This window comes from Choloepus didactylus, chromosome 6 (genome assembly GCF_015220235.1).
Source record: "Choloepus didactylus isolate mChoDid1 chromosome 6, mChoDid1.pri, whole genome shotgun sequence".
Lineage (NCBI taxonomy): Eukaryota > Metazoa > Chordata > Mammalia > Pilosa > Megalonychidae > Choloepus > Choloepus didactylus.
Genome location: NC_051312.1, coordinates 32286323 through 32305326, shown reverse-complemented (window position 1 = coordinate 32305326; position 19004 = coordinate 32286323). Strand labels below are relative to the sequence as shown.

Below are 19004 nucleotides of genomic sequence, written 5' to 3'. Positions count from 1 at the left end.
GACGAGAAGACGGCCTGGCCCGGCTCCCCCTAGCTCAGAACTCTGGCCCCAGGACCCAGCCCCCCGCCGTAGCCGGCTCACACCAAGCCTGGAGTCCCTTCCACCCCATGTCAGGGCCCCGAAATTCCAAAGTAGGTACCAAGCTGGCGAACCCTTGACCACCACCCACCCCCACCCCCAGAACATACTCTGGAACCCTAGATCTCCCCTCCGTGCCTCCCTCTGAAGGCCTCGCAAGTGTGGAATATTAAAAAAGATACACAGCTTGACAGTGCTTTTTTTTCTTTCAAGTTTAATACACACTAGAACAAGGCACAAAAAAAAGCATTGCTAGGCTAGAACTACACTCACCCCAAGCCCACCCCAGGAACCCCAAAACAGAGGCCAGGAGCTGGGTCCACAACTTCTGGGGAGACCCAAGCACCCCTGGGAAGGCCCAGGCACCCCTGAGCCCTCGGTCAGCACCTGACCTCCCCATCTTACCCTCAGTCTAGATTCAGTTGGCCCTTCCCGACCAGTCTCTTCCTAGCCTCAGGCCCCTACCCTCCCCAGGTCCCAGGATTTCCTCCCCCTCAAGGGACAGAGGGTCAGGGGCATGATGATTCAGGGCCCTCGGGGCAGGCTGTCCAAGGAGAAGATGGGCTCTGACCCACAGTGGAGAAACGTTGCAGGAGGTCAGGCCCCCACACATTCCACGTAGTTTGCAGGGTACAGGCCAATGCGTCCACTCTGCAACTGACCCTGGCACCAGCCTTGCTCATCCTCCTCGCTCATCTTCAGCAGCTCCTCCCCTGGGGGGAAGGGTAACTGTCACTGGCAGTTGCCTTTGCCTAGCCTCTGTTCCTACAACTGGGTCAAGGACTGAGTGCAGGGGGTTGGGGGAGAGAACACGAGATCCCAGCTAGTTGCAGAGACATGGCTCAGGCAAAGGGAGGTGGAAGTCAGCAAGCCACCCACCCAGATCCTGAATGCAGCCATCAAGACCCAGCTGGTGACTGAGAAGAAGGTGAGGGCTCAGAGGGACCGCGTGGCATGCCTCCTAGGGCCTGAACTCAGAACAGCCTTGGGAGTCAGAGAACTGGCCCTTGAGAAATAAGTGCCTGGCTCCCCTTTTCCAGATCCCTGTTCAGGCTTGTGAGGGAGGAATTGAAGTCTGAGAAGAAGAGGAAAGGGGTTCCAGGGTACCTGCTTGGAAGCTCAGCTCATCAGCTTCCTGGCCGGCATAATCGTAGAGGGCCCGCACCCGGACCCCGGTGGTAGCCTTCCGGGGACTCTCCTCATCTGACCACTCCTCCTCCTGCCCACTGCTGTGGAGGGGAGCAGAATGGCTCAGGCTCAGGGGACAAGGAAAACCTTGGGCCTAAAGAGCCCAGGACTCAGGAGTAAAGAGCTTACTTCCTAGAGGAAGTCAGAGAGGCAAGGTGGGAAGGAGCTGGATGATTCTAGGCCTCCCTCTGCCACTCATGACTGTGAGTGCAGGGGCGATTCCTGCCACATGGAGCTGGGGTCAGGAGTGACTGAGAGGGAACGTGGGAAACGCCAGGCAAATCTAAACCACTATGAAAACTGCTATGATTACAGCTTCTCAGTAGGCGCTAAGATCCCCAGCACCAATTTTCAACTCACTTCAGGTGTGAAGGGAATGAAGCAAAGGAGACAAAGGAAAGGAGGACAGGGCAGGGGGACAAGCTGTTTCTTTCCCACAGCCAGGCTCCTGGCTCTCACCCTGGGGACCCCGGAGACCGGGGTGGGGGTGCGGTGCCATCTCTTGTGGGCATGATGCTGGTCAGAGTCACCTCATCAGGGCTCCGGCTGCCCTTTTCCTTTCTGCTGATTGTCCTCTGCGTGTCCAAGGACCACTCCTGGGGGGACAGCGCTAAGGATCAGGCTGTGACGGCCACTAGGGTCATCCAAACCGGCCCTCACCCACTTCAGCCCACCCACGTCTCAGCCCTACCCAGCTTGGGACACGTGCCTCAAACTGTGGCCAGTTCATGGCCATGCCGGGCCCGTGGGTGCTACGCCACCAGCGCAGGTCCTCCTGGTCACTGGCTGCCTCGATGCTCTGGTGCAGGTCACGGTGGAGCTCATGGAACCTGCAGCCCGAGGCTCAGCCCTCAGTCTGGGAAGGCCTGGGCCCCAGCACCCCCCATCATCCTGTTCAGCCTGGCCAGGACCCAAGGGAGATGGAAGAGACCCAGAACTACCCACATCCCCCTGCCCCACAGGCCATACTTCTCACTGCTGGAGAGGTCCAGGTGCTGGTGTAAAGTGAGCAGCATGTCCTTGAAGAAGAGAAGCCGCTGGCGCTCAGCGGCTTGGCAGGCCTCGAAGGCCTGCTCCATGTCCTCCATGTAGCGCGGGGTGTAGCGATGCAACTCTGCCAGCATCTGCTCATATTGGGTTTTTGTCTGGGTGGGAAGGCAGGGGGCAGGAACATGACCTTCTTCGACTCAGGACTCCACCAGTATTTACTAAGCTTCTGCCACAGGCTAAACTCTGGGCTAGGCACCAGGGTCAATCAGCCCTCAGACCCAGCTCCTGTCTGCAAGGACCCCAGCAGCCTAGCAAGGGAGATGGCATTCAGCTGACAGTCTGGTGGAAAGTGAGATCGGGTCAACTTCTAAGGAGGGGTGGGAGAAATCCGGAAAGGCTTCATGGAGGAGATGGAAACTGAGCAGCACCTCTGAAGATTGGGAGAACTCGGATAGGCAGAGTTGGAGGAAAGGGTATACTGGACAGAGCAGATGATCTGAGAATCTATCCCAAGAGGTACACTTTGAAAAGAAAGGAGCTAGGGAGGGTTTCCTCAACTGTAAATCTCCTAGTCTGGGGACCCAGTATTTGAAATCCTACATTTCTTTCCCTGGGGAAAGCATCACCTTTTCTCAGGTTCCTCCTTTAAATGATAATCTGTAGAGATGGTGGCAGGTGAGGATTAGGGCAGTAAGAGTGCTTTCCAGAAGCCAGATTCATTCCGGAAACCTTAGCCTGGGCCGGGGCCAGGTCCTGCTGCCTTACCTTCTCGGCGTCCTTGGAACAGCGTTCCACCCGCTCCTGCAGTTTGCGAAGCTGCTCCTGGGAGACGGCGCTGTCCGCCTTTGCGTGGCTCTCCCTAGTCTGGGCTGTCTTCTCGTCTTTCCGGGCAGCGTGGTAGCTCTTCTTGGAAGCCTCAACCTGGCACACATGGGAACAACTCTGGACTCTGGATGCCATGCCCTGGCACCCTTCAGCCCCGTGCAGACCCAGGCAGGGGCTTGCCTCTGACACCCATCCCACCCAGGCTCACCTCCTTCAGCCTCTTTAGCCAGGGCTTCTGGGCCTTGCGGAATCCATCCTCGGCAGCCCGGCTCTCTCGGAAGCCACCAAGCACAGGCCGGTGGAAGGCCCCCCGCTGCCAAGCACGCACCCGATCGCTGTCTTGCCCCTGCAGCTTCTCCCGCACCTCTAGGTGCAGTGCACTCAGCCGTTCAGCTGCAGTGAAGAAGGCATGCCAGGCCTTCTCCAATGTGCCGTACTGGGGTCCTGCAGGGAGGCATGGGTCTTGGGCCAGACCTGGAAGCCACCCTAAGGGAGCCCACCCCCTCTCATTTGGTGCTGCTCTGGGTATGAAGCCTGGGGGCATCAAGGGGGTGCAAAGATGAACGACGATGATATAACCTGCTGCTTATTGAATGCCTGCTCTGTGCCTTGACATAGGTGGAACCCTTGCCACACCCACCAGCCTGCAGTCAGCATCATTATTAGCTTTTAACAGAAGGAAAAAAGGAGGCACAGAGAAGTGACATGAACTTGCCCAACAACTTACAACTACAAATAGAGCTGAGATTCAAACACAAGCCTGTTGCATAAACCACTACACTCTATTGCCTCCAAGAGAAGAACCAGTGCCAGCCCTCAAGGAAGGCAGCCCATTTTAGGGTGGATTAATCCCACGCTCCCAAGTCAGAAGGCCTCGCTCTTCCCAGCTGTGTGACATCAGGCAAGTCACTTTGGCTCCCTGAATTTCAGGTTTTCTCTCTCTAAGTTGGGTAGAACAAGACCATCTCCATCATAGGGTTGTTAGAAATATCAAAATAACTCATGAAGGTATTTTGCAAACTGCAACAGCACAACTGTGAGAATAACCAGAAGGATCTTCTCTCTTTAAAGGACAGGCAGTCCTGGAAGGCTCAGACTTTCCATGAGAGGTGCATGGAGTAGTTGCCCTGGTCTTCCCAGCCCTCTGCTCCCTGCGAGGCCCGAGTGGGCTCACCCTTCTCCATGGCACCCCTCCACTTGCGGGCCCAGTCAGCCAGCTGCTGGGCATAGGTTTTCTCGATGCGGGCACGCTCCTGGAAGCAGCTGACCAGGTCCCCGCACAGCCGGTGCCCGTCCTCTACCCTCTGCACTGTCCGCCTGTAGTTGCCAGCCTGTGGTGCCCAGGAGAAGGGTGGCATCACCAGGGAGAAGCCCCCTTGCAAGCTGGGGCTGACAGCCAAGCAAGTCCCCTGCACAGGTGGCTGAGCCCTGCAAGTTAGGGACATTTCAGTGCCACCCCACAAATCTGGGATGCAGCTGCTCACCTCCCAGAAGCTGCCACCTAAGGCCTCCCCTCCAGCATCTTCCTCTGGAGCCATGGTGTCCCCGCAGCAAGGAATGATGGCAGATTTGGGGCTGTGGAAGGCAGAGGGGTGAGCAGAGAAGCTGGGCATACCCTTTTAGAAATAGGAAAAGACCCTCTCCTATCCCTGTGCTTTGCCCCCATCACTATCCCCACTGCCCAAGAAACCAGCAGAGCTCGGACTTAGCATGCAGGGGGACAGACGTCCCCAGGAGGTGCCAGGATAGAGACAAGGATGGCAGTTTCAAAACCACACCTGGGTCTGCCCTTCTCCCCTCTCCCTCAGCCCCTGCCATCACATACCTCGGGCTTAAAGATCACTTCAGGGACCTTGGCGTCCAACTCAAGGCTGCCACTGTGACTCTGACTTGAAGCTAACAAGAGCAAAGCAGGGGGTGAAGGTGGGGGCTTGGAGTGTCCAGGGCGGTGCCCAGCTCCCCCAATATAGCAGCTGCTGTCAGAAGCACCAGATTCCAGCCAGGAGAATGCCAGGCAGGTCACACGATCCAGCCAGGGATTAGATAAGGCAGGCGGGGACGGGTGGTGGGCAGAGGGCCCCACTCCCCAGACTGCGGATGACAGACACCTGCCCAGACCGGGGCCCCCCGTTTCCTTTCCGTGAATGACAAGGTGACCCGTTTACCAGACTAGGCCAATCAGAGAGTCCAGGCCCAGCCACACCCTAAGAGCCCCCAATACTGGGAAGAGCAGACTGGGAGCCAGGAGGCCTGGATCCATCCCACCTTGGCCAGGAAGCTCAGACAAGTGCATTTTACTGTCCCTCTTCCCCAGGAGCCTCAGCTCCCTCCTAAGATGGAAATCCCGCCACCTGGTCGGCTTCCATGCCAGGGCTTGTGTGAGACAAACCAGGCAATGAGCAAGAACTATGAGGCGCCACACAATCACAAGCAGATATTCATCCTGGTCCACAACATCTGCTGAGCCCCCACAGGGCTCCACGGATGACAAGCAACAAGAACTCAGTTTTGCCCTTAAGAAACCCAGGGGGGTCTGAAGCAGCATGGGGGTGTCAGACAGGTGACCAGCCAGTTATAACAATGTCCTCCAGAATCATAAGGAGGGCAAGGCAAACTCCAGCCCCAGAGCCACCACCCAGGGGACTAGTGGACAGAGTGGCATGCGGCCGCGCCCCTCCTGCCTGTGGGCAGGGTCTCAGCTGTCTCCAGCACTGGCTCACAGACCCTAGAAGGAAATCCTTTCCTCCTCTTAGCAAGCCCAAGGTCCAAGGGTGACAGCCAAGCCCAGGAAGGCAGAGCATGTGCCTGCTGCCCCCAGAGCAGGGCTGTCACAGTGCTCCACTCCAAATGGAAGAACTCCTAAGCATCCTGCAAATCTCAAATTGAGGCAGCTTCCCCACAGTCACTCCCCTCTGTCCTTCCATCCTGTGGGCTCCTAGAACCCCTCGTAAATCTTCACTCAGGGTATATATATATATATATCCCCTTAGGTTGTGACTGACAGGAAAGGATCTAGCTGTTAACAGTGACTTCCTGGAATTCTGCCTTGTATTTTCCCAGGCACTGGAATCAGTACTTGTTAGCTGAATGAAAAATCAAATGAAGTCCACCTGAAGACCAGGAGATCTGCGGGTTCTAACAGCTGTGAGGAAGGTTAGCAGGAGTGGGCTTCCATCCCTCTGCTGAGAGGAGGGAGGGTTCAGGCCTCCCTGGAGACTCCGAGGGAGGGTGCAAAGAACAGAAGTCCCTGGGCATAGAGCAGGAGAGGAGCAGGGCAGCTTGCCCCACCAGGGTCCTCAGCTCTTCAACTCGCCTCCTCTTGAGCCTGTCCCAGTTTGCAACCAGATGGAGAGAAACAGAGCTGCAGCCATAAATCAGAAGGCCTCAAAGCTGTCCCAAGCAGGCATCTAGGGGCCGGGGGCCCCTGCCCACTTTGGCCTCTGAGTTCCCCACTCCCCAGAGAACTGCCCCCCACCCGTTCTCTCTCTGGCCCCAGAACAGAGCAAGCTGTGTGTGCTGGGCTGGCATTGCTCCCTGTGGCCTCCTAGAGCAAACACAAGCCCAGGCCCCAGGCACAGCCAGGCCCCATGCGCCCTCCCCCTCCATCTAGCAGTGGTAGGTAGATCCTGCACATGGGTCCCTTGTTGGGGTCAGCACCCCCCTCCTCAGCAGGGTCTCCTGTCTTCAGCAAGGGCCCAAACCGGTCCCCAGAACACTCTTCAACACAGGCAAGAGCTCAGAAAGCAGAAGAGAAAGTTTCCCAGGCCAGGGAGCCAGCAAGTACTGGGCCTGGGGAGTTCCTGGGGGGCTCGGCAGGGGTCTCCTCACAGCTGCCTGGGCCAAGGTAGGGGAATCCCAGGGCTCAGGGAAGAACCCACCCTCCGCCTCTCCCCAGAAGCTGGGGGCATGCGCCTGGGAGGGAACACTGCTCTCCTGCCCATCCCTCGGTCCTGAGTCACAGACGGCACCCAAGGACCACTTCCCCGTCCCCCCCGCCCCCCCGCAGCCCTGGGATTTGAGGGCATAAGGAGAGGACAATCTGCCAGTCCTGAGACCCGCTTTAGGGACTAGAACCCGCAGCCACAGCGGCCCAAGAGGCTGGGGGAGGGGGTGGCGCAGGAAGAGGGGGAGGAGGCAGGACCAGGGAGGGGCAAAACAAAGGGGCACTTTAGGAAACCCAACCTGCCGGCTGAGGTGCCCGCTCCCTGATGACGCACTCCAAACTCCGATCCTCCACACCAAAGCTCAGGGCCCGGGGGCTGCCCGGTTCCTGGCCTCACCCCTTGTGGAGGGCGCCCCTTGACCAGTGCCTCCCTCGCCTGCCCCGGCGCTGCACAACTCCGAGCCACTGGAGCCCACGCGGAGCGGCGGGGCAGGCCTAGCCAGGGACGCTCCGGGGCTTCTCCGCCAAACTTGTTGAACTTGGTCTCGGCGGGGGTGGGGCGGGCCGGTCACCTCTGGGGGGAGGGGGTGTCCCCTGACTACGTCGGCCCCGCAGGCGATTCCAGAGGGTGGCCGAGGACAGCGGCCCCAGGGATTGGGGCTCCTTGCCGAGGACAGCGGGTCACCGGGGGAGGAGGCCCCTTCTGGGGTTCCAGAACTGGCGCGAGGGGGGCGATTTGTGCCCTCGAGGGGCCCCGGAGATGTTCCCCTGTTCCCCTCGCCTGCGTTTGGCGCTTCAGCCCTGACGCCCCCTTTCCCGGGTCGGACTGGGAAGCCGCGGGCGAGACACCCGCTCCGCTCCGCGGCAGCCCTTCTGGTCCTCGTACCGAGCGGGGAGACCAGGGGCTCCCCAGGCGGGAGTCGGTCCCGCTACAAACTTCAGGGACAGGAGGAGGAGAGGGCAGGCTCCAGCCACAGCTCCCGCCCGGGCCGCACTCACCCGCGTCCTCCCTGGGCGCCTCGGGCCGGTGGGGGTCCGGCCACGCTCCGGCGGTGTCCTGCTGCTCCCGGGCCGGAGCCACCGCCTCCCGGAGCGCGCCCGGCCCTCCCCCGGGAAGCCCGGCCCCCCGGCCCCGCCCTCTCCCCGCCGCCGCGGCCCCATCCCCGCAGGCATCGCGGCGACTGACAGATCCAGGGAGCCATGGGGGTCTTGGCCCCTGCGTGCGGAGCGCCGGGGCACACTCCCCAGGGTGGCGCTGCGCTGCTGCGGGGAGTCAGATTCCGGCTTTGCCCCTGCCGGGCCTTTGCAGTGCTCGAGAGACCGGTGGGAGCCAGGAGGAACCCGACCTGCACGGGCATCCTTTGGTGGGTGAAGGGAGGGGTTGTCTGGGACAGTGTCTTACATCTTTTGCACAGAGCACAGCTTTCTTAGCGGTTACGCTGGTTCGAAGCTCAAAACCACCACCTTGTAAGCATTTAGATTCCCATTGTGCAGATTTGGAAACTGAGGCTCAGAGACCTTCAGATCTCTAGTCGGGCTGGGCAGGGACACCGAAGCTGTGCCTTTTCCTCGCGCACCCCTGCCTACCAATCTGGGGCGCACTCTGAGGCCTGGGACAGTCACGCCGTGGGGGTGGGGCGAAAAAGCGTAGCTCCTCCCCCTCTCTGTTCTTACTGCCAGATTTTGTTTCTTGATCCATTCTTAAAACACCTTCGCCCTTCCACCCCGTTTGTCAGTCACCAGGTCTGGCAGATTTTTCCAGTTCACCACGATGCCACCCCCACCCTAAAAAATCCCTTCTTCACTCCCTCCATCTCCACCCCTCGGGATTTTTCAGAGGCTGCCCGTCTGTTATTTATATCCACTGGAGCGGTCCAAGAATGTTCCGAGGCTGACCTAATCGCCACCTGCTCGACCTCCCTGCCCGCTCCAACTCTGTCCTGGGCCCGGTGACCCAGCGGCGGTGCCCTCCGCGGGGCGAGGCGACGGGGGAGTGGGACCGCTGGGATCGGCCTCCGCGGGCGCTCACAGGGTCTCCAGCCGCCCGGATTAGCTCGGGGTTGGGGAGCCCCGGGGGACGGCGGGGCGCTCTGGGAAGCCAAAGGGCCGCGATGTTCGCTTTCCAGCACGTACTCTTCCTCCCCGCCCCCCACACCGCGGCTCCCTGAGGAGCGTGTGTACGTGTGCGCAGATTTTTAAATGGCAGCTTTAAAAATAGCAAAATGATGTTGTTTCTAAATCTCGGAAGACTCACTGGCGCGTTCTTTATGCAGATGAATCTCCCATAAAATGGAAAGGGGGCCTGAAGAGAATGAATGGGGGTAATTTCAGGCGGTAATATTAGCTGCTGAGAGCTGACTTGCTCGGCAGTCGTAGTGGGAAGGTGAAACTGTCTGCCTAAGATGTGGGGCATCCAGGAAGCGCCACTTTTGGCCTGAGGGATCTAGCTGCGTTTGACAAATCAAACCTGAGTAGTGGATCCCGGGTTTGGCGCTCCCAGGGTATGTACCCAGCAGGATGTGGCTTCTGAAACCAGTTTCACCACCCACTCTCTTGATGGGGCTTGAACAAGTCCGTTCTCTCCCCGTTTCTACCTCCATAAAATAAGACAGGTGACCTGGCGACTTCCCACGGGGCCATGTGCCCCAGCTAATTAATGATTGTAAAACAACCACAAACGAGAGCAGCTGGGGAAATGTCTAATGGCAGCCACAGTGTTTTGTATTATTTAAAATCAGTTAACATCCCACCCAACGCCTGGGGGCCTTCAGGCACCTAGACAGAATGTGTGAAAACAGGAGAATGAAATTAATTACAGGATCCTCCTATTAAAACTGGATTAAAAATAAAGGGAGCAGGCAGGCTCTGGAATCTGGGGAAGCCAGGAAGTAGAGAGATTTAGAAAACAAGTCTGTTCATCAGACAATGAGAAGGGGATGCAGAGTGAAACATCTGGCTTTCCTTGGGTTCAAAGCTGGAAGCCAAAAGCAGAAATGTTGCAGCTGATCTTGATTGCCCTGAAGGTACTGAGGGGAGAAAAAAATAAACCCAAACCCAGAGCATATGGGCTGCTTCAAAGGTGAAAGACATGCTCTTGGAAAGCCAACCCCCAACAAGTGCTGCCCCCAGGAGTCAAATTTCTTTGTTTTGTGGCCAGAGCTCCTACACACTCACACTGCTCCATCAATGCTGTACCCAGGGTCAGAGGTCTGGAGAAAGACAGAAGCCTAGAGAAGTGGCTTGGCTCAGGGCACCAGGTGGCAGATTGGCTCAAAATCCAATCTCACCACACTCATGGACTCACCTTAAACTTCTGGAATGTCCTAACTATGATGCCTTTGTTTATTTATTCATTTATCATTCATCCAGCCAAGAAAAGTGAATTTCTACTCTGTGCTAAGTGTTGGGGTCACAAAGCTAAATAAGCAGAGCCATAAGTGTATAGTAATGACAGCAGTGTGCATATACAGTAGTGCTATGGGGAAACAGAAGCAGGAGAGACCACCTTTCACAGAGAAGGTGACACTCAATTGGTCTCGATGAGTAGGGATTAATCATGTGGAGAGGCATTCTAGACCGGTACACAAGGGTGTGCCAAGCCCCAGAGGTATGACTGTACAGCTTCATGACCCAGCAATTCCACTTTTTGGTATCTACCCTAGACACAAGTGTACAAGTGCCAAGAGAAGTACAAAGATGTTTGCAAATAGTATTCTTTGCAATAGGGAAAAATTGGAAGCAAGTGTTCATCAAGTGGGGAATGGTTGAGTAACCTAAAATTCATTTGGGTTATGGGTTACTCTGCAGCAATGGAAAAGGCAGGATGGATGAGAGATGTATTCTTATATAAAGACCTCAAGACACCATTGAATGCAATAAGCAAGGTGCAAGACTCACGCAACATGTTCAGAGAGAACATAAGTCAAACAGATTTCAGCAGTTATTTTTGGGGAGAGGTCTAAAACTGATGAGAGATATTTTTAAAGTTAGAAAATTTACAATGAGAATGCATATGTGTGTTGGGGTGGAGACAGATGGAAGAGGCTGGAAAGATGGGTTGGGATTGGATAGTGAGTTTGGACTTGATCCTATAGGCATTGGTAAGTGGGAGTGAGTAGATCAGATTTATCTTTTTAAAGGTTAACTCTGGTAGCCCCGTGGAGGGTGGATTAGAGTAGGTGGAAGGCTGTTTGAAGCTGCAATGTTTCTCAAGTTTTCCTCTGTGGTCTCTGGAGGTTGTCCCAGCATTCTTGAAGGGCAGCTGAGGAAAGTATGCTGATTCAACAGCCATGTTTTTAAGATCTCAGGCAACCCCAGGTAGAAAAACTGGAGTTATCATCAAGAATGGTTAACCTTGGGGTGGGGGGCGGGGGACAGGAAGAATGTAACAGAGTGAAAATGCAGAGCAGGTTTACAGTGTGTGGCCTATAAAGCTTTTCCAGGGTCAGGAATTTGCCTGGGGCAGATTCTTTGGAAGGTAGAGCAGAGCTGTTGGGAGGTGCCCCAGGAGATGCCTTTGTAGTAGGGTTTCAGCTGGGGAAGGGAGGCTCCTGCTCTTGTTCTCTGGGGCCTTGGTTCACAGCTGCCCTTCCCAGGAGTCCACTGGAGCCCTCCCTGCTGGTGAAGGTTGAGCTCCAGTGGAGGATCTCACGCCTCCTTTCATTTAGCAGACCTTCAGTGAACACCCACTACAGGCCAGACACCAACTCAGTGCTCCAGCCACAATGCAAACAAAGCAGTCACAGTCCCTGGCTTCATAGTTTTCCACTGAAATCATATGAAGGTCCAAATACATAGTTACAAATAGTGATGTGTTGAGAAAAAGAAAAAAGATAGGGTGCTATGAGAGAATACTAGGGGGAACATAATTTAGATTGGGAGAGGGTGGGAGAAGACTTCTCTGGGGAAGTCTAAACTAACACCCAAACAAAAGACACATGGAAGTTAGCCAGGTAAGGGGGGGCGGAGTAGGGGGTAAGGCTGGGGGAGACCATTTCAGGTGGAAGGACTGTGCAAAGGCCCTGAAGTAGGAGCTTGGCCTTCCCAGAAGGGGGAGGGAGTGGGTAGAGCATGGAGAATAAGAACGAGTAGCCCAGGATGAGCTAAGAATGATTTTCACATTTCTAAATGACTGAAAAAAAAAAAATCAAAAGAAGATTTCATGATACACAAATTGTAGGAAATACAAATTTCTGCATCCATCAATTAAGTTTTATTGGAAAACAGCTACATTCATTCATTTACAAATTGTCTAGGCTGTTTTTGCACAAGGGCAGAGTTGACTAGTTGGCAAAAGAAATTGAATGGCCCACAAAGCCTAAAATATTTATTATCTAGCCCTTTATGGAAAAAGAATGCCATTCCCTGGATTAGAGGGAGTCAAAAAGCAGGGAGACCAATTAGGAGGTTAATGCAGTAATCCCGGTGAGAGAGAGTGGTGGCTCAGATAACAGAACCTGCTGATGGATTGCATGTGAATGGTAAGGGAGAGAGACATTTCAAAAACGATGTCCAGACATAATGCTTCCTGAGCTTAAAAAACAGGAACCCATTCTAATTTTTTCTTCATCTGGTTTCACAAACGTGCTTCTTTGCAGAATAGATCTGCAGCCTAAATGCTGCCAGCACAAATGTGGCTTGGTGTTCTAGACTGCCTATAATTATGACATAACTCTCAGATACTGGGGCCTTGTGACTCAGGGATATTCAAGCGTGGAAGGGAATGGACAGTAAATGTGACTGCAAGGTTGCCCTCTCAGAGTTTGGGGTATTGGGGAGTGTGTGTGTTACTGGACCAAGGCAGTGGATTCTTTGCTTGATGTGCTCAAATGACCAATTCCTGAGACACCGGGGTTTCAAAGAGAGAGTTTTTATTGCTAGGTGCAAAGCAAGAGAGCAGGTGGCCTGTGGGCCCAAAATCTCTCTTCCCGAACTTCCCTGCAGTAATTCTGATAGAGTAATAGTATCAAGAGATGGGCAGGTTTTAGGATAATGAGCACAGTGGCCCCAAATGATGTAATTAGATGTGATCTAATGATTGGGCATGCACAGATTGATTCAATGCTTAGTCACAAAACGTATGTAAGAAAATGGCAGCCTTAATACAATGATGGGCATGGTTTTTAGTATTATAATGAGGTATAGGTGACTTGTGGGTTAAAGTCTAAGCTACTGCACATGTCAGGTGGGCCCATTTTAGTTAGATCCAGCTTCGGTTATCAAGGTAACTTCGCACTTGGGGAGGGTTAGTTCTGGGCTGACCCAAGACCCTTCATTAATAAACATTAGGGGCTGACTTTAGTGATCTTAAGACTTTAGAGTCAAAAAACTGGATAAATGGGTTCAAGTAAAGATTAGTCACCAGGTTTTTTCAATCACAAGGGCACAAGATAGTGGCTATACAATCATTATCAGAGGTCAAGGCAGCTGGATTACAGTTCAGATTTCAGGTATTTCCCTCTATCTACTCTAATATACCAGAAAGTAAAAAGGAATAGCTATATAATGATTCAGTAATCATAATCAGCCCTTAAATCCTAACTTCTCAGTTACATTTGGATCTGTACCAAGATACCTCCCCCTCAAGGCTTCACCATCTGTAACTAAGAACCACAGCGACCCACACACTTCTCAGCCTTCCTTGACAGGGAGAAACTTTTTAGCTGGGATTCCTTGGGCAAAGTTTTTTGTCACATGCTTCTGGATTTACAATGTCACAGGAGGGATGGGAGCCAAAGCAGGGCAGTGGAAAGGGGAGTGGGAAGAGGGGAATGTACATGTAGCTCTCCCCACTAGCTTGTGATTCATCTACCCTTGGGCAACTGGCTTGGCTATGGCACAAAGGGAATCATTTTTATTTCTGCCACTTGGGATTTTCGCAGTCCTTGGAAGAGACCATTGGCATCAGGAGAAGAGTGATTAGAAGGCATGGCCACCACTCGAACTCCTAGTTTCTGATTCTCAGGTTGCCTGCTCTTTCCATGATGGCTCTCTGGCGAGAACTCTTGAAGCAAAGAGCTTCTTCACCACCTTTGTTAGACCTTATCAGCACAAAAATACTGCCAGAACATTATATAACAACTTCTATTTGTAGAACACTTTACAGTTTGCAAGCATTTTCACATATATTATTTCAGCCCTCTGGCAATTGCCAGGCAAATCTGGCTGCCTAGAGAAGTTTCCTGGCACCCTGTACCTATGGTATTTCATGACAGGATATTGATTTAGTGTGTGGATGGTGCCTCATCCCCCACAGTAAAGACAGATGGTGGGTTTGTTTTTTGTTTTTGGTATTTACACAGCTGTCTGACACTTCCAAAGCTATCCAAATTTATATTTTTGAAAATGCATGCTCCTAGAGGGTGGTGTCATGCCTTTGTTTAGCATTATTACAAATGTATTCATATTTGGACATTTAAATATGCATTGGTAATGACAGGCAACAAGGACTCTGGATGCTTGCATCATTCTGATTCCAATCCTTTAGAAGGAATTCAAACTTCAGTTCCCTGCAAGCTTTGCAAAATCTTAAGGCTATCATTTGCAAACCACTGGATGTAGTCACTGTGTGTGGGAAGCCAGCACACATCAGTACCATGTGGATTATGGATGGTTTTGCGGACTCAGCAGAACACTGTGGATCCATAGACAACTTGAAGAGACTCAGAGTCATGTATCAGCCTGCACCAGGAAAATAATTCCTACTAGATAGATATTTCCCACAGGGAGGCTAGAGTTGAAAACAGTCACTGGCCTTCTGCTGCTTGTGCAGCAAGGCACAGGGTCACAGATTTTAAAACTGAAAGGGAACTTAGAGACCATCTAAGAGACCTTGATGAGGAAACTAAGGCATAGAGAAATGAAATGGTGAACCCAAGGTCATATAGTCCAAGCACAATGCTCTTTCCACTGTGCTATATTTTCTGTTCTAGAAAACACCTCAATAAAAGCCACATATTGTACTGCAGATCAAAGAAACTGGCATTATTTAGGGGTCATGCTCACAGCCAGCCCAGTTTCCAGGATGGACACGAGACCTTGATTTGCTATTACCAGCAGCTTTTGAGTGAATTGCTTTGTGATGCCTCGTGTCCATATGTAGTGTCACAGATAAGACCAAAATACTCATGGCACAGCCTCTCCATGGCATAAAACTGGCACAGTGCTGCACCGTTCACCTCATAATCAGATTAGCAGCATCAAAAAAATATTAAGTGTGTTTGTCCACCCTGCACCTGATGGCTCATCAGATGGGAATGGACGACATCAAGTCCCTTAGGCAGTAGCTCTATGGTAAAACAAAGGGAGCTAAAGCAAAACCCAGGGTAAAGATGTCCCAAAGCACAACAGGAAACAAAGAGCTCACTAGCCTTTGCAAGGCAGGTTTCCACTGCTCACGCATGGTTTTTTTCATCCACCGTGGGAAAACCTTCCCACTCCTAAAAAAGGATTCTGGGGAAACCTGGCTTTAAGGACATTTCCTCACTCATCCTGGCTATCCATCACTTCCCTGCCTTTGCATCTCTTGCCCTTCTGCCTGGGTTGCCTTCTCCATCCCTCTCTCTAGATTCAGTCTAAGTGTCACCTTCTCTGGGAAGACTTCCTTGATACACCCCTCTGGTTCCCCATTTCACAATGAGTTAAGATGTCCCTTTTTTGGAAACGAAATAAGCTTCAGTGGCAGAGAGATTCCAAAACGAGCCGAGAGATCACTCTGGAGGGCACTCTTACGCACACTTTAGACAACCTTTTTTAGGTTCTAAAGAATTGGGGTAGCTGGTGGTGGATACCTGAAACTATTAAACTACAACCCAGAACCCATGAATCTCGAAGACAGTTGTATAAAAATGTAGCTTATGAGGGGTGACAGTGGGATTGGGAATGCCATAAGGACCAAACTCCACTTTGTCTAGTTTATGGATGGATGTGTAGAAAAGTAGGGGAAGGAAACAAACAGACAAAGGTACCCAGTGTTCTTTTTTACTTCAATTGCTCTTTTTCACTCTAATTATTATTCTTGTTATTTTTGTGTGTGTGCTAATGAAGGTGTCAGGGATTGATTTAGGTGATGAATGTACAACAATGTAATGGTACTGTAAACAATCGAAAGTACAATTTGTTTTGTATGACTGCGTGGTATGTGAATGTATCTCAATAAAATGATGATAAAAAAAAACACTAAAAAAAAAAAAAAAAAAAAAAAAAAAAAAAAGATGTCCCTTTTTGGTCCCCCCTCTACCTCCCCTAGCAGAACCCTATGCTTCCTCTCTCACTAAGCTCATCACACTGTATTATAGTTGTAGGTTTACTTGTCTTTCCCACTGTTAAAAGGCACACCCGATGCGGGGAAGGAGAGTTTTCATTTCAGCATTCCTTTTGCCTGTAATACTGATGGGCACAGAGGAGGGTTTTTTTTTTTTTGAAATTGAGGTGAAATTCACATAACATAAACTTAACCATTTTGAAGTGTACAATTCAGTGGCGTTTAGTACATTCACATCATATACAACCACCACCTCCATCCAGATCCAAAATATTTTCATTACCCCAGAAGAAAACCTGGTACCTATGAAGTACTCACTCCCTACACTCCACTCCCCCGAGCCCTTGGCAACCACTAATCTGCTTTCCATCTCTGTGGATTTACCTATTCTGGACATTTCATAGAAATAGAATCATACTATAAATGAGCTTTTGTGTCTGTGTTCTTTCACATAGCACAATGTTTCTGAGGTTTATTCACATTGTAGCATCTATCAGTACTTCAGTCCTTTTTATGGCGGAGTAATATTCCATTGCATGTCTATACCACATTTTGTTTATCCATTCATCCATTGATGGACATTTGGGTTGTTTCCATCTTTTGGCTATCGTAAACGTGTTGTTATGGACATGTGTGTACATGCATTTATTTGAGTACTTGCTTTCAATCCTTTTGAGTATATATCTAGGAGTGGACAGAGTAGGTTTTTGATGTCAGTTGAATGAATGAAATTTGAATTCCTCTGCCTGCCATTCAACTTCCCCCTTTTAGTTAGTCCTTCTTACTTTGCACAGATCCTCAACCTGATTAACCTTCTCCTCAGATCAGATTCCTTTTTGAGCTGTCTCCTACCTCACTCATAAATGTCAAAGTCCTCAGCCAAACACCACACTCCTGTAGTTGAACTTTGGGTTTGTTGCTCATTGCAAATGAAGAATGCATACCATGGGGAATGGTGGGATGTCTCTTTAAGAGGATGCTCGAAAGGAATTAAGAAGATTTGGTTTGTGTTAGATGATTTGGGGATGGGTTCAAGGAAGCAGAGCTTGCTCTGGATTGGAGGTTGTCTGGAAGTGGGGGTAATTCTATAATTGGGTATCTTAATAAATCTTATCTATAAGGTGTGAGCGGGAATGAAGCAAACCTGAAAGTATAATTGGCAAAGAAGCAGCAGGCATGCACATTAGCCAAGAGAAGGAAATGTTTGGTGATTCGTGTGGTTTGGACAATGTTTGGACAATGTTCATATTTTTTGCCTGTGTTCCAACATGAGTGATGTTTCTGTCTTGATCTATCATAGTCACACAGTGGCTTTGTCTGATGTTGACGTTCTGTGAAAAATGTTCAATTAAACAGAACACCAAGGCCTAGCTGATAGGAACAGGCCATCTTCCAGATGACAGGGGCTGCTTTTCTCTTTCTCATAACCACACCCATTCCTAATTTTTCCTAAGCTGTTCCTCTACCCAGGATGCTCTTGTCTCTTACCTACCCAATTTATAATTTACTTATAATTCAAGTAAAACTAGAGGAGATCCCAGCTTTCCAAACGTCTGTCTCCATTGGATTGTCTTTTCTGAATGCATCTAAAAGTCTTGGTTGGCTTAATACGACCTAGTACTCAAACTGTGCTCTATCTTGAATTGTTTTACTTGTTTCACATGTGTTTTCTCGCTAATCAGGTAGGTCATAAACCCTTTTTGGGCAGGATCCATTACTTACACATTTGTATCCCCCAGACCTGAGCACCCTGCTGTGGCGGAACTGACGTTGGTTGGTCTAAGGGGGAGGGGGGAATTTCCTTCCACACGGCAGCTCTGAAAACACAGCTACAAGCCACCATCCTGCCATTACTCCTGGCGATTGCCATATCTAACGGTCTGAGCTGATCTCCCTATTTAGGAAGCATTCTCCAGTTTCTCTTTCGGGACATTCATTCCTTCCAAGAGTTATTTTTGAAACGTTTTCTGTCCCTACCTGTTTTAAAGCTCCCTGAGTGCAGGATCTACCGCTAAGGCAAAGTGCCTGGCATGGGATTCACTAGGTGGAAGGAAGGGCCCAGCAGTCTCCGACTATCCCCAGCCGCTGCCTGCCTCATCGCAGAAAGGGTGGCAGGGTGGAGTGGGGAGGGGGGCACCTGAACTGCCTCCTCGCAGACCGGCTTCACATATAAGGCCCACTGCCTGGGCCTCTGGCTGAAGTCGAGGGCATAGGACCTCAAAGCCCCTCCGGCCCATCACTGCCCAGGCTGCAACCTGGGCGGACACACAGCTGACTCTGAAAAGTCTTGGTTAAAACCCTCGAGCTCCAACCACCCTCCACAGAGAAGCTTGGATCCAACGGGGATGGGAAAGTACTCGACAGCGACCACAAAGAGCGCGGGTGGGAGAGCCCCACCTCCCCACCACAGCAAAAGGGCTGAGCGTTTTCCAAAGCATCCTCTTCCTTACCACACCTGTACGGTCCAGCCAATCCCAAAGCCGGAGCGGGCTTCTCCACCAATGAGAAGGCAGTGAAGGCGGGAGCCGAAGCCACAGGCCTGGCAACGCCGCTTCTGGAGAGGCTTCAAGTTGGGTGGCCAAGCCCTGGCGGCCATCTTCACTCTGGCAGATGTGCTGACTTGCTGACGAGATCAGGCAGGTCACGAAAGTGAAGTCCCATTTCTTCAGAAGAGATTAGAGGCATTGGTGTCCTCAAGGGAGCAGATGAACCCCACCCCTTACACACCTCCCAGCTCTCCGAGCGCCACCGCCTTCCCGGAAGGGGCGGGGCCGGAAT

At 51.8% G+C, this 19004-nt stretch overlaps 2 protein-coding genes across 5 annotated transcripts; one reads left to right on the top strand and one right to left on the bottom strand.

Moving 5' to 3' along the window:
- Nucleotides 1–291: 291 nt before the first annotated feature.
- PACSIN3 (protein kinase C and casein kinase substrate in neurons 3) lies at nt 292–18927 on the bottom strand. Of its 4 annotated transcripts, none has more exons than XM_037838566.1 (11): nt 7964–8068; nt 4907–4977; nt 4566–4656; nt 4256–4412; nt 3290–3474; nt 3022–3177; nt 2236–2411; nt 1976–2096; nt 1726–1862; nt 1186–1307; nt 292–791 (listed from the first exon to the last, which is right to left on the bottom strand). In XM_037838566.1, exons 3-11 carry the CDS (start codon nt 4617–4619, stop codon nt 676–678), a joined length of 1224 nt encoding a protein of 407 aa, XP_037694494.1. In that variant the 5' UTR covers nt 4620–4656; nt 4907–4977; nt 7964–8068; the 3' UTR covers nt 292–675. The 4 variants fall into 4 exon arrangements, with proteins under 4 accessions (XP_037694494.1, XP_037694493.1, XP_037694492.1 ...); XM_037838564.1 differs by lacking the exon at nt 7964–8068 and adding an exon at nt 18682–18926 and having other exon boundaries at nt 293–791; nt 3290–3525; XM_037838563.1 differs by having other exon boundaries at nt 293–791; nt 3290–3525.
- Nucleotides 6714–8149, top strand: LOC119536893 (basic proline-rich protein-like). Its single transcript, XM_037839594.1, has 3 exons — nt 6714–6925; nt 7326–7518; nt 7580–8149. The coding sequence occupies exons 1-3, from the start codon at nt 6714–6716 to the stop codon at nt 8147–8149; spliced, it is 975 nt and encodes a 324-aa protein (XP_037695522.1).
- Nucleotides 18928–19004: the final 77 nt, after the last annotated feature.